The sequence below is a fragment of the Elephas maximus genome, chromosome 1 (genome assembly GCF_024166365.1).
Source record: "Elephas maximus indicus isolate mEleMax1 chromosome 1, mEleMax1 primary haplotype, whole genome shotgun sequence".
Lineage (NCBI taxonomy): Eukaryota > Metazoa > Chordata > Mammalia > Proboscidea > Elephantidae > Elephas > Elephas maximus.
This window is the reverse complement of record NC_064819.1, coordinates 215,437,878-215,450,461: the sequence shown is the minus strand read 5'-3', so window position 1 is coordinate 215,450,461 and position 12,584 is coordinate 215,437,878. Positions and strand designations below refer to the sequence as shown.

Genomic DNA, 12,584 nt, shown 5'->3' with positions numbered 1-12,584 from the left:
TTCAGACTCTTACCGGGATGGCAGAATCACTGCATGATAACATGAAAAGAACCCCAGCACACTCAGTAATTCAAACTGTGAAACAGCAGCCTCCAGGCCGGCTTTAACAAAACAAGGCTTATTAACATATTCATTAAGAAAATATTAACGTACCAGCCACTGGAAAAAAATTCCTCTTTAATGGCTTATACATTCTCATACTATTTATATAATTTAGCAAGTTCAGTTTTCATGTATAAATTCTAATTGGGTTCTGTATCTAAATTTGCAATATGATCAAAAGAAATAGATATAAATTGATGAAATTAAAGAAAATGTTACTACAATTCCTCCTTACTCTGTACCCTCACAGCGAACTGCTCTTATTATTTCTGATTTTAGGAAATGATATAATATTAGCCATATATTTGTCCCTGACATTAATGTTTTTAATATTTTTTGTTGTTATTTTTGTTGTTGTTAGGAGCCACTGAGTCAATTTCAACTCAAAGTGACCTGAAGTGACAGAGCAGAAGTGCCCCACAGGGTTTCCTAGGCTGTAATCTTTACCAGAACAGATCACCAGGTCTTTCTCCTGAGGAGCTGCTGGTGGGTGCAAAGCATCGACCTTTCAGTTAGCAGCCCAGCACTTCAATCTTGCCACCAGGGTTCCTTTTAATCATTCCTAACTCCTCCCTTTTCCCTTATTCTGTCCATATCTAATCACTAAGTGCTGTTGGTTTTTACCTGTAAGTTAGGTCTTAAATCTGTCCACTTCACTCTGTCCCCAGTGCTCCTTCCCAAAGAGATGCTACAAACTTCTCCTCTCACCAGGATTATGGCAACTGCATCCTCACTGGCCTCTGGACTCCAGTCTTGAAATACTCTAAGCAGCCTCCACATTTCAATAAAGCTCAAGTGGCCTTTCCAAGAACAACAATGACCTTTGTTCTTCCTCTTCAAAATCTATCAAGGGACCCTACTGCAATTAAGGTAATATTTCACCTTCTTGACAGGAGTTTGTGGTCTGACCCGTTTACCTCTACAGTTGTACCCCTTGGCACTCCATGTCTCCTATTGTATGACCCAGCTCCATTTTAGTTCCATCTAAATTGCTCTGGATCTGCTGGCTGGATGCTGTATTAGTTTTCTATTGCTGCTGTAACAAATTGCCACAAAACGAGTGCCTTAAAACAACACAAATCTATTATCTTATAGTTCTAGAAGTCAAAAGCAAGGTGTCAGCAGGGCTGCATACTTTCTGGAAGCTCTAGGGAAGAATCTACTTCCTTGCATTTTTTAGCTCCTAGAGGCCACCTGCATTCCTCTATCTTCAAAGTCAGCAGCATAGCATCTGCAAATCTCTCTGATCTCTGCTTCCATCATCACATTTCCTGCTCTGACTCTGATCCTCCTGCCTCCCTCTCATAAGAATCTTTGTGATTACAATGGGCCCACCCAGATAATCCAAGATAATCTCTCTATCTCAAGATCCTTGATCACGTCTGAAAAGTCCCTTCAGTCATCAAGGTTAGCATATTCACAGTTTTCAGGGATTAGGATGTGAACGTGTTTGGGAGGTCATTATTCTATCTACCATAGATGCTCTGATCCTCTTTCTTCCCTTGTAGGGGACTTTTCCATGTCTGCTGTAGCCTGTAAGATTCATGAGGACAACATCTACACTTCTAGACCTACCACAGAACTGGGTGCATGGCAGTGGTGACCTGCTAAAAGTTTAACCACAGGCTCTCCAAAGGAAAAAAAACACCCTGTTTTATAGTAATTTCCGATTTCGGTGGTTTAATTTCTCTCATCATGGCCAAGACAATAACTTCACTAAACGTGAAGAAAAGGAAAATTCAAGTATTTTTCACGAACACAGAGTGAAAGAAAAGTGGTTAGACTGCACCCTGTGAAAGGCAGAAAACTTGAGAGACCAGGAAAAACAAGGCAGTCCCATCAAGTTCTGGCTCTTGCAGGTTCCACTGTATTAAAATGTATTTATTAATTATCTGATTATTTTTTCTTTTCTCAGGCATTAGTGCTAAATTTAAATGTAAATAGTTGTCATGGATTGAATTGTGTCCCCCCAAAAATATATGTATCAATTTGGCTGGTCCGCGATTCCCTGTATTGTGTGATTGTCCTCCGTTTTGTGAATGTAATTTCATATTAAAGAGGATTAGGGTGGGATTGTAACACCCTTGGCAGTGGGTTTTTTACTAAGGTCACAGCCCCCAGCCAATGTAAAGGGAGTTTCCCTGGGGTGTGGCCTGCACCACCTTTTATCTCACAAGAGATAAAAGGAAAGGGAAGCAAGCAGAAAGTTGGGGACCTCATACCACTAAGAAAGCAGTGCTGGGAGCACAGCGTGTCCTTTGGACCTGGGGTCGCTGTGTGGAGAAGCTCCTAGTCCATGGGAAGATTGATGAGAAGGCCGACAGAGGAAGAAAGGCTTCCCCTGGCTGACACTCTGAATTTGGACTTTTAGACTACTTTATTGTGGTATTTCTGTTGCAGCAGCACTAGATAACTAAGACAATAGTGTTTACTCTCATTTGAAGATAGGACATGCTGAATTTTAGGGTTACTTTTACTTTTTTCACAGGGTATGACAAATACATTTTAAAGAGGTGTAGGGTTTTGGTCTTAATATTTCTTCATTTTGTTTTATTATTTGGCTATTTCATAATTTCCAGCCTAGGTGGAAATTATATGAATTTAGGAGATATTCAAGATATTTAACTTTACATGAAATACATAGTTAAAAAGGTTAAATATGAAAAAGTATTATCAATACTACTTTGGTTTGAGAACCGATCCACTCTCATAGTACATAAATAATAATGCTCACATCGCTATGTATTATTTTAAAGTATTAACATGTTAATCTTTGAAATTTAAAATTTTTCTGAGAACTTTTATAAGTTTAATTATAAATAAAACAATTTTTAAAATATATTGAAAGAGACAATCTACGTTAGAGAGCTTAAGGTATTTCAACTTGGCTCTCTCCATGGTCTTACTTAGTAAAGAACACCCAAGTACTATTTTCTAGAACTTTCCTGGATGCCTAGGGCATCCCATTGAATCCGAACCACAATGAACCTGTGTGAATCAAGTAAACTTGATACTATTAAAGTTTTTTAGAAATCATTCAGGATTAAAACTACTAATTCCATGACAGACAAAAAAGGAAAAGTTCCAAAATCAAATTGACATACAACAGTGGGATAATCAAAGATAAAATATTTGACTAGAAAGCTTTTTAAAAAGTATTCTAAAGTCAATGAGCCTTTTCTGAGTTGTTAATAAAATAAAACATCAGTAGGGGAGTTAACACTTTTCAATAAGGGGTGGAACCGTATGCTCAAGCATATGTGGGTCATACATTGTTAAATGCAGGGATTATGGAGAAAAAGTTAGTACGCAGAAGACAGAATTTTACAGAAAAGGCATGCGTTCTGTAAAATTATATTTATTACATTAACAAGAAATATCAGACAAAACCAATGAGTATATATACTTGCTATTATAAATAAAACCACCTGATTTTACTAAGGCACATTAGTTGGCAAATGTAGGATTTTTTTCATTAACTCATATGAAACTAAGTAAATAAACATATCCAATTTACTCTATCATGGCTTGAAAGCATATAATCTATGTGGACGTTTGTGGAACCACACTTATCAATTTTGATTGGGATCAAAATTCAGAGCCATAATCAATGATGATTATTTCCGACAGCCATAAATGTCAGCACTAGCCTTCCCAGGCAGCACTAATTTCATGATTTACTTACACACTTCCTGTGGTAGAGCTACTATCAGTGAGGAAAGACCCATTTGTCCTTTCCATCTGGGCCAGCCTGCAAAGTGAAAATAAAGAGGTTAGATAACGTGGCCCCATACGGGCATGCTCAATCAGAGAACATCCTTAGTTGTTCTAAAACCATCAAAATTCTGACAAGCCACAGAAAGGACCAAATCCCTGACAAGTTTTTTAAAATTGAAACATCTACTTTGAATTACATTTCTATCACTGCTGTCTTTTGCAGGCCTTTGTCTTAGACCCATGCTGTCACAACTCTTGACCCAGCCTCCTAATTGATCTCCCATGCCTAAGCTGCCCTCTACCCTGTTGACCCCTCGTCTGTGTTCTCCACTGAAGCAAGAGTTAATTTCTCATGCAAGTCTGATTACGTTCCTATCAGGCTTAAAGACCTTCCATGACTTCCCTCTACTAACGACAGAATGCAACTTGTTTGCAGGTAGATTCTTCATTGTCTGCTTCCAGCCTCCCTCCTTTCCCTCCTTCTCTACTTCTTTGCCCTTTGCCTACCTGCAGTTCCTTCAACAAGCCATATTCTCTCCCAGCACAACACACTTGAAGATGCTTTTCCAACAGCCCATGCCCGCCTTTCCTCAGAAACTCTACTGGGTACTGACCCACTTCAAATGTTACTATTGTGCTGACGCTTGCACTAACCTTTTTAGGCATGGCCAGCTACCATATACATAATATCTAGTTTACTACTTTATACTCCAGATGCCTACTACATAATTCTTTAACTGAGAGTTTGTGCCCATCATCAAGACCAGCTTATATTTTATATTGTTTGGGGACTCTAAAATAAACCTGTATAATAAAGTAATAGCATAGATTTAATTACATGTTGTAATTCGTATGCACACCATCTACTGAGAATACTTTCAATCCTTACTTTCACTCACTGAAACTGGGTTACATTATCTAAATCCTGCTTGCAGAGTGTTTGGCTTCTCATGAACTCGATAATCACATCCCATTGAGATTTACTCTTCATAGAATCTATAGCAGGTGTTTGTTAAAGTGCAAATCATCCCAAGAGAAGATGAGAGCCCAGATTCCAAATATAAGGGAGTCACGACTCCTACAAAACAACATTTCTTCTGTCGAGGTATTCTGAAGATATAAGATTAATACAGAAAGAGATGCTCCTTGGCTAGCAGTGCAGCGGAGGGCTGCTCTCGGAGTTCCTTACCGGGTGGCGTACTGCTCTATTCTTGAATGGGTATCATCATGAAACAGCTGAGGAGACTGAGAGGGGCTAGAAGGAAAAACAAAGCAAGAGTTTTATGCCCAAATGTTGACAGATGTTACTGTTAGGAATGTTAGCTTATTAAATACTGAATGTGCCATGCAAACAAATCACTAGGATTGTCACCCAGGGTGCAGAGCTGTTATTTTAGAACGAGAGTTTAGTAATCACCCCATGCTCATGACATGGATCTGAACATTCGTGTTCTGCACACGGGGCTGTGTATACTCACTCGTAGTGCTCCGGCCACATACTGATGAGAGTGATAGGACTGCAGAGAAGGGAGAGGGAAACAAAAGTCACAGAACAAACACTTTAGAGCCATTGAAGCCAAAAGCAGTAGGGGTCAGGGGAGGGATTCTCCACTGGCTCCTGGCACAACGCTGTGAAGTCCACCATGGGGAAATCAAAAGTAACGAGTCATGGTTTATTCTAGAAAAGATGCTGTGTAGTCAAGGGTCTTCAGGGGCCTTTTCACAGATATTACAAGATATTTGTTACAAGATGCAGAGATATCTTTAAACAGTCTTACCAAAAAGAAGAAACAGAGTGCTCTAAAATAGCTTGGAATTGTAGAATAATTTTTAACATTCCATAATATACCGAGGGGAGACGCAATCATAATTTTTGTTTTCCTATAGAAGAAATCGGGTCAAAGAGACAAAGTTCAATACCACACATCACATTAGATACTGATGGCACAGCTGCAATAAGATTAAGATTTTCTGATTCTATGCTCAATTTTAGATGCAAAAATTGAAACCGTGCTCTACAGAATCCCATATGTACACAAAGTATCTCCGTCTCACAAGATTGTGAGTAGTGTGTCTACCAATAGGTTTAAAAAATGATGCAACCTAGACAACCTCCCCTACGCTCCACCAAAAATTTCACCTCATCGACAAACAGAAACCAACTTCTCTAGATCACGATATAGTTTCTTTATGCAGAAAGGTATACACAGAAGTCCAATGCATGAAACTGATAAACAGAAAACTTGTTCTGCTAGAATCATCTGGGCCTGGAACCTGATCATTTAGTATTGTTTTAGTCCTAGAGCACCCCCCCAACCTCATGCACTGCCCAGGAATTCCAAGGACTCCATGAAATAAAGCTTGAAAATGACTGATCCTATTTAAAAGGTTAGTTCAAAACTAAACTTTTTTTTTTTTGAGCGAGGTACTGGTGCATGCAGAAATTGCAAAGTACAAGGAAAATCAGTTCTCTCTTTAAATAAACAAATAGAGCCTCCTGCAAAAGTTCATGGTGACTGAAACAAAGAGGAAAGTTGAAATTATTCTAGACCCACTTGATTCTCCTCTTTCTACTATACGTATATACGCTTAAGAAAAAGTTAATGATCTCATTATTGCCTACTGTGAAGCCCAAGGAAACCCTGGTGGTGCAGTGGTTAAGAGTTATGGCTGTTAACCAAAAGGTCGGCCGCTTGAATCCACCAGACGCTCCAAGAAAATGCTATAGGGCAGTTCTACTCTGTCCTACAGGGTCGCTATGAGTTGGAATCGACTCGACAGCAACAGGTTTGGCTTTCCTTTTGGTAAAGCACAAACTGACCTCTGCTTGGCAAAAACTACAAAGAGATGAAGATCATCTTGGGATGAAAAACTAGAGACTCTTGGATCCTGCTTCAAAAACAGGCATTTATCCACTCTATGAATGTCAGGGAAAGCCTGGTGGTGTAGTGGTTAAGTGCTACAGCTGTTAACCAAAGGGTTGGCAGTTCGAATCCACCAGGTGTGCCCTGGAAACTCTATGGGGCAGTTCTACTCTGTCCTATAGGGTCGCTATGAGTCGGAATCGACTTGACAGCACTGGGTTTGGTTTTTCGTTTTTTTGTGTGAATGTCAGAATATCTATTAAGTTGACTTAATTATCCATGTATAAGGAGTCCCGGGGTGAAAAAAATGGTTAAAACACTTGGCAGCTAACCAAAAGGTTAGAGGTTCAAGCCCACCGAGAGGCACACTGGAAGAAAAGCCTGATCTACTTCCCAAAAAATCAGCCATTGAAAACTCTATGGAGCACAGTTCTCCTCTAACATACGTGCGTCACCACGAGTCGGAATAGCCTCAATAGCAACTGCTTCTCCATGTATAAAGCAGATACCACATGACAATGAAATAACATAGCATTGTTCAATAGTCTTTCTTTCTATATCTCTACTTTCCATTAACTCTGGAATACGCATGTTAAATGTCAGGGGAATGATTTGTTATATACTTTCTAAAAATAGAAATTGTTTCTAAAATTTGAGGGTACTACAACATTTTCTGTGAGCTTTAAACAGAAGGAAAAAATGTGTATATTTGATCTTAATAGGACTTGGAAACGCTTTGTGAAACTGCTTGACTGGTTCTTGTGAAGTTAATTCCATGAGCACAGAAGTGATTCATTGAACAAAGATAAGAATGGCAGGAGCAGAAAGCTGAACTGAAGAGTTTCTCAAAAGAAGTTTTTTTGTTTTTTTAATGTATTTAGAAAATTTCTAAGAAAAGAAATAAAGATAAATCAAACTTTAGACTTTATTGACATCAGAGTTATTTTGATTTGTTGGGAAAAAAATATGTTAAGTGATATGCTTTCTTATTTAATTCTGGAAGGAAAAAAAAACAAGGCAATATCCTCACTGTATAGTTAGAATCTAAGATTAAAGGGAGGAAAATAAGACCAATCTGTTGTTAGTCCAGGCTTAATAATGCAGCCCATCCTTGCCATCCCCAGTGGAGGTAGAACAGAATGTTTTGGTTAATCACACCGGATCCACTAATAAGCAATGAGTCAGACTCTATTAAATATCTTTAATACTATATGGAGTATAACCCAGTCTTTTTTTTGAAGGACTTTATGACCCTCTTAATGCCTTAAGTTCTCAGCAGACTGATCCTCAGGTTTCTGGTCTGTTGCCTTCTTGAATCCATTTACCCCAGAGCACAGTAAGTCAATCCCAGCAGTCTCCTATTTATAAACATTCTATGGCTCCCTACTGTTCTCAGGACAAATTCCAAATGCCTTTTCCTGGCTTCTCAGGCTCTTCTCTCCAACACCAGGTCTTGCAGCTATTCTCAGCTTTCCATCCCTACTCCCCCAGCTGTCTACCTCCAGGCTTTTGAAATGCTTCCCTTACTTGGAATCTCTTGCTCTCCTCCTCCTCCACCAAACACTCAACACTTGGCCCTATTAATCTTTCAGGTGTAACTAAGCTGTCACCATCTGCCAGTCCAGCACTCTCCTCTCCACCTTCACACCTACTATGAACTGGTTCTTGCTACAGTAAGAACTTAAAAAAAATCACGCAACTCATCTATTCCACCTTAACCAATATCAGGAAAGAGTTGTTTATTTTACTTCTTTAGATCTTTAGGGAAACCAATCTGTCTTAATAGCCAATAACAATCTATCACAATCCTCAAATTACTTTTGCTACTCCTTTGGCCTGTTTCTCAGGTTTATTGTCAATGGTACACTCTTTAATCAAGCCCGACTCAATTATTTTGATTTTTTTTTTGAAAAATCATGCATAAACAGCTACAAAATTGATTGAATAAACCTTAGCACAAGTTTACCTCCTTTTAGTAATAACTTACTTTTCTCCTTTAACCCCCATCCCCTGTCCATGCATGCACGTGTAATTACTGGACAGAGGAGAAGATATCACATTTTGCAAGGATAGAAGAGAAAGAAGCAAAAGAAATTTCCAATTAGCTGCATAAATAACTTCAATACATTTACCACTTGACTGATTTTTCTCCAGTGTTCTTCCACAAAGAGACGAATAAATGAAATCAAACTCTTTACTGGTACTCACATAAATGGTTATACCAGGAGATTAAGTGGCCCTGCACTACAAAGAGCTCAGTAAGCAAAATGAACTATACCAAGCCCACACAGCTCATTCTAGGATTAAAAAAAGAAGAAAACCTGCCCACTGTATCCAATAGCTCACGAATCTTTTAAAACAAGGATCTTTGTGGCATCTGGTTTAATCTCAAACGCCTTCCTTTCTTTTTCTTGTTTTCCTTTCACTGAAAATGCTGGTAAATTCATGTTAGATGAGGTGAGACGTTTTCAGAGTTACAAAATCACAGCACAAATCATGTGAAATTCTTTTCTGTTAATCTTTACTTCAACAGACTCACGCAGAATAGAATGGTTGATGCCAACGATTATTTTGACATTGAAAGGCAAACTATTAAAAATGTCCAAAATGAGTATAAAAGAGCTATCTGCATGATTCATATGAAGGATGCAGATATTCAGGTCACAAAATGGCAATGGTTCGTCAAAGAGTAAAAGGCAGGTCACTCACTTCAAAACTATTAAATTATTCCGTGAATTAAAGCATCATGTCATACTTTTATGCTTCAGGCAGTTAGCTACTCCAAAAGTTAATTATATCTGCTACCAAGAAAAGTAAAATTTTACCTTTATCATGAAGTGTTCAGCACTTCATGATAATAGACTATTTATTAATAAACTATTTATTAAATATTAATTTTATTTAATAGTTTATTAAATATTAATAAACTATTTATTAAATATTAAAACAAATACAAATGTATCATTATACAACCTTTTGAAGAAAAGTGGACCCAGAGCAAAGAAAGGACCAAAATCTACCTTCCCTTAGGGATTTTAAGAATTTGAATTGCTCTCTTTAAACTGAAATAGATTCCAAAAAATCCATTCTAAAGAATGTTTTGGAAAAAAAGACTAGGAAGGCAAACGTCTCATTCTTTTACAGCTTGATATCAAGCACAGTTATGAAAAAGCTGGAATTTTTTACTTATGATTTATATGTGTGTTATATATGGATCTATTTACATATTCATTTGCATATTTCTTTCAATATGCATATATACAACCTCACCAATAGAGGCTAAAGGTATCTACTATGCTTTGTCTGTGGTCGGTCTACTTCTTAGCAGCTCCACAAATAAAAGAGAAGCATCTGCATATAAATTTAGCAAAGCCCCAGGTCTACAAAAGAGAGCTTAAAAAAAACCCAGACCCCAGTGCCATAGTTGAGTCGATTGGATTCGGACTCATAGCCACCCTATAGGACAGAGTAGAACCATCCCATAGAGTTTCCAAGGAGTGCCTGGTGGATTTGAACTGCCGACCCTTTGGTTAGCAGCCGTAGCACTTAACCACTACGCCACCAGGGCTTTATGGGGAGTTAAATCTGACCAAATAATCTATCATCCTATTCTGACATCTTTGAGGCACTGACGGTCATAATTCACTGGAATGTTACTGTTTTCTGATTATTTATCTGTTATAAACAAAATAAAGTGACCCATGGACTTTAAACGTTAAACAAAGCTTGACTTCACAACAATGGCACTCAACACAATTTCTACATTTCTTGCTCCAATATTCTCTACTGTCTAAAGTAGAAAACTTCATACTTTGGAACTTCTCTTCTATAGCATTTGAGAGAAAATCTTTCATCTTTAACTAGAATCTCTCTTTGCTACATGACCAGGCATTCTGGTGGTGATTAGCAACATAAGTTCAACTTCCCTAAGATTCAAGCACAAGAAAATTACCTTGGTAGGCATATTTATACTGACGTTTTAAAAAGTGATTCAAAGATTTAAAATCATATCTATTTTGACTCTGGCAGTTCGGCTCTGTCCTATAGGGTTGCTATGACTCAGAATTGACTAGACGGCAATGTGTTTGGTTTTTAGATTTATACGATTGTTTTGTAATTTAAAGTAATTTCCTTGTATTTCTTCTGGCTTGTTCTTAAAATTCTTTTTCTTTCATTCTAACTCAAATTATATACTTTTAAGAAATTACCTACTTCATGTAGTATTTAAAGCTATCTCAAATTGCTACCTTAATCTTCAAAAGAAAAAAGAGATTAGAAATGCAATGTGAGATTTTGGCATAAATACATACATATGCAACAAATAGCTCACCATTATGAATAAGTTTATATTAAAAAGGTACAAAATGTACTACAAGAAATAGTTTCACACATCTAAAAGGGGGAAAATGAAAAAGAAACAGAGAAATGGAGGTGCACATAATTCCACAATTTTTTAAAATAATTTTTAAACGGGAACAGGGATGACCAAGATAAATACATACCTTAAAGTTTAGGAAAATGTACAAGGTTAAACCTGAAATTTTGGCTGTGACGTTATCAAAAGCAAATAGTAAAAATTCATTCTTTTGAAGACTGATTCCAACTTTATTTTACCTCTTTTAAAATCAAAGCCTTCACCAAAACACAATTTTTTTTGGTATTAAACAATTGGCCTTGGGTCACTAACATAAAATAAGGTAGTATCAGATGTAAGTACTCACAGAAGATTTAGTATTAAAATCAAACTTACGTCTCTAAGTTGTCACCTTCAAGAACCGTCTGGACTGGTAAATAGCCAAGCCGGGGGTGTTTGGCAAAGTATTTCTTCGACCTGAACTTGTTCTTTAGCACTTTTGTGAAGTCTCGTACATCTTCCCCAGATGTTGTCTACAATGTTGATAAATATTATACGTGTTTCATTAAAACAGAAGGAGATAACCATTCATAATAAAATCAGAGCAGATGTAAATAAAAAAAAAAATTTTTTTTTTTTTAGATGTAAATGGGTATCATTAAATGCCAGATATTTTGGTCATTTTACTTTTTGAGGGGATAATGTGCAATATCATAAAAACACATTGCTGGACCAATAGAGGCTAGAGGAACCCCCTGAGACTATCACCCTAAGATACCCTTTGAACTTGGCAGTGAAGCCACTCCTGGAGGTCACCTTTCAGCCAAATAATAGATTGGCATATAAAATAAACAATGACTCCCTTAAGCAGTCAACTATACGAGATTAAATGGTCAACATTTACCCAAAAGCAAATAAGAGAAGGCAAGGAGGGGTAGGGAAGCTAGACCAATGGATACAGAACAAACAATGGAAATAATGAGAATGCTTAACACGTGGTGAAAATCGTAACCAATGTCATGAAACAATTTGTATAATATTGATAAATAGAAACCTGAGTTGCTGTGTCAACTTTCACCTAAAGCACAATAAAATATTTTTTAAAAGTAGCAAATGGATAAATAAATTGTGGTCTATTCATACACTGAAACTTTATATGGCATTAAAGAAGCACAAATAAAGCAACACACAATAATATGGATGAATCTTACAAACATGTTGAATAAAAGAGTTAAAGCACAAAAGAATACAAAGAAAATTTATCTATAAATGACCAAATTAAACTATAAAATTGGACATACTAAACTGCCACTGAGTCAACCGCAACCAATGGTGACCCCATGTGTGTCAGAGTAGAACTGTGCTCCATAGGGTTTTTAATGGTTGATTTTTCAAAAGTATAGCTTGCCAGGCTTTTCTTCCTATGTGACTGTTATAACAAATTGTTGTCTCTAAAGACAATGCCATGAGGGGGATGGGTGGAGTCAGAAATAATGGAGAAGTTGGGATATATGTGACCTCCACCTCATGGGACCAGCTTCGTGCTG

At 37.3% G+C, this 12,584-nt stretch overlaps 1 protein-coding gene across 11 annotated transcripts in view; it reads right to left on the bottom strand.

The window, feature by feature from the left end:
- The window catches only part of UTRN (utrophin), a 610,574-nt gene that overhangs the window by 29,034 nt on the left and 568,956 nt on the right, over positions 1–12,584 (bottom strand). For 8 of the 11 annotated variants that reach the window (XM_049902936.1, XM_049902887.1, XM_049902897.1 and 5 more), the window contains 4 exons: positions 11,434–11,570; positions 5,298–5,336; positions 5,009–5,074; positions 3,788–3,853 (listed from right to left, as the gene is read on the bottom strand). In XM_049902936.1, coding sequence (XP_049758893.1) covers positions 3,788–3,853; positions 5,009–5,074; positions 5,298–5,336; positions 11,434–11,570 — 308 coding nt within the window. Of the gene's footprint in view, positions 1–3,787; positions 3,854–5,008; positions 5,075–5,297; positions 5,337–11,429; positions 11,571–12,584 lie in introns of those variants that run through there. The other 3 variants (XM_049902945.1, XM_049902927.1, XM_049902955.1) reach the window with 2 other exon arrangements.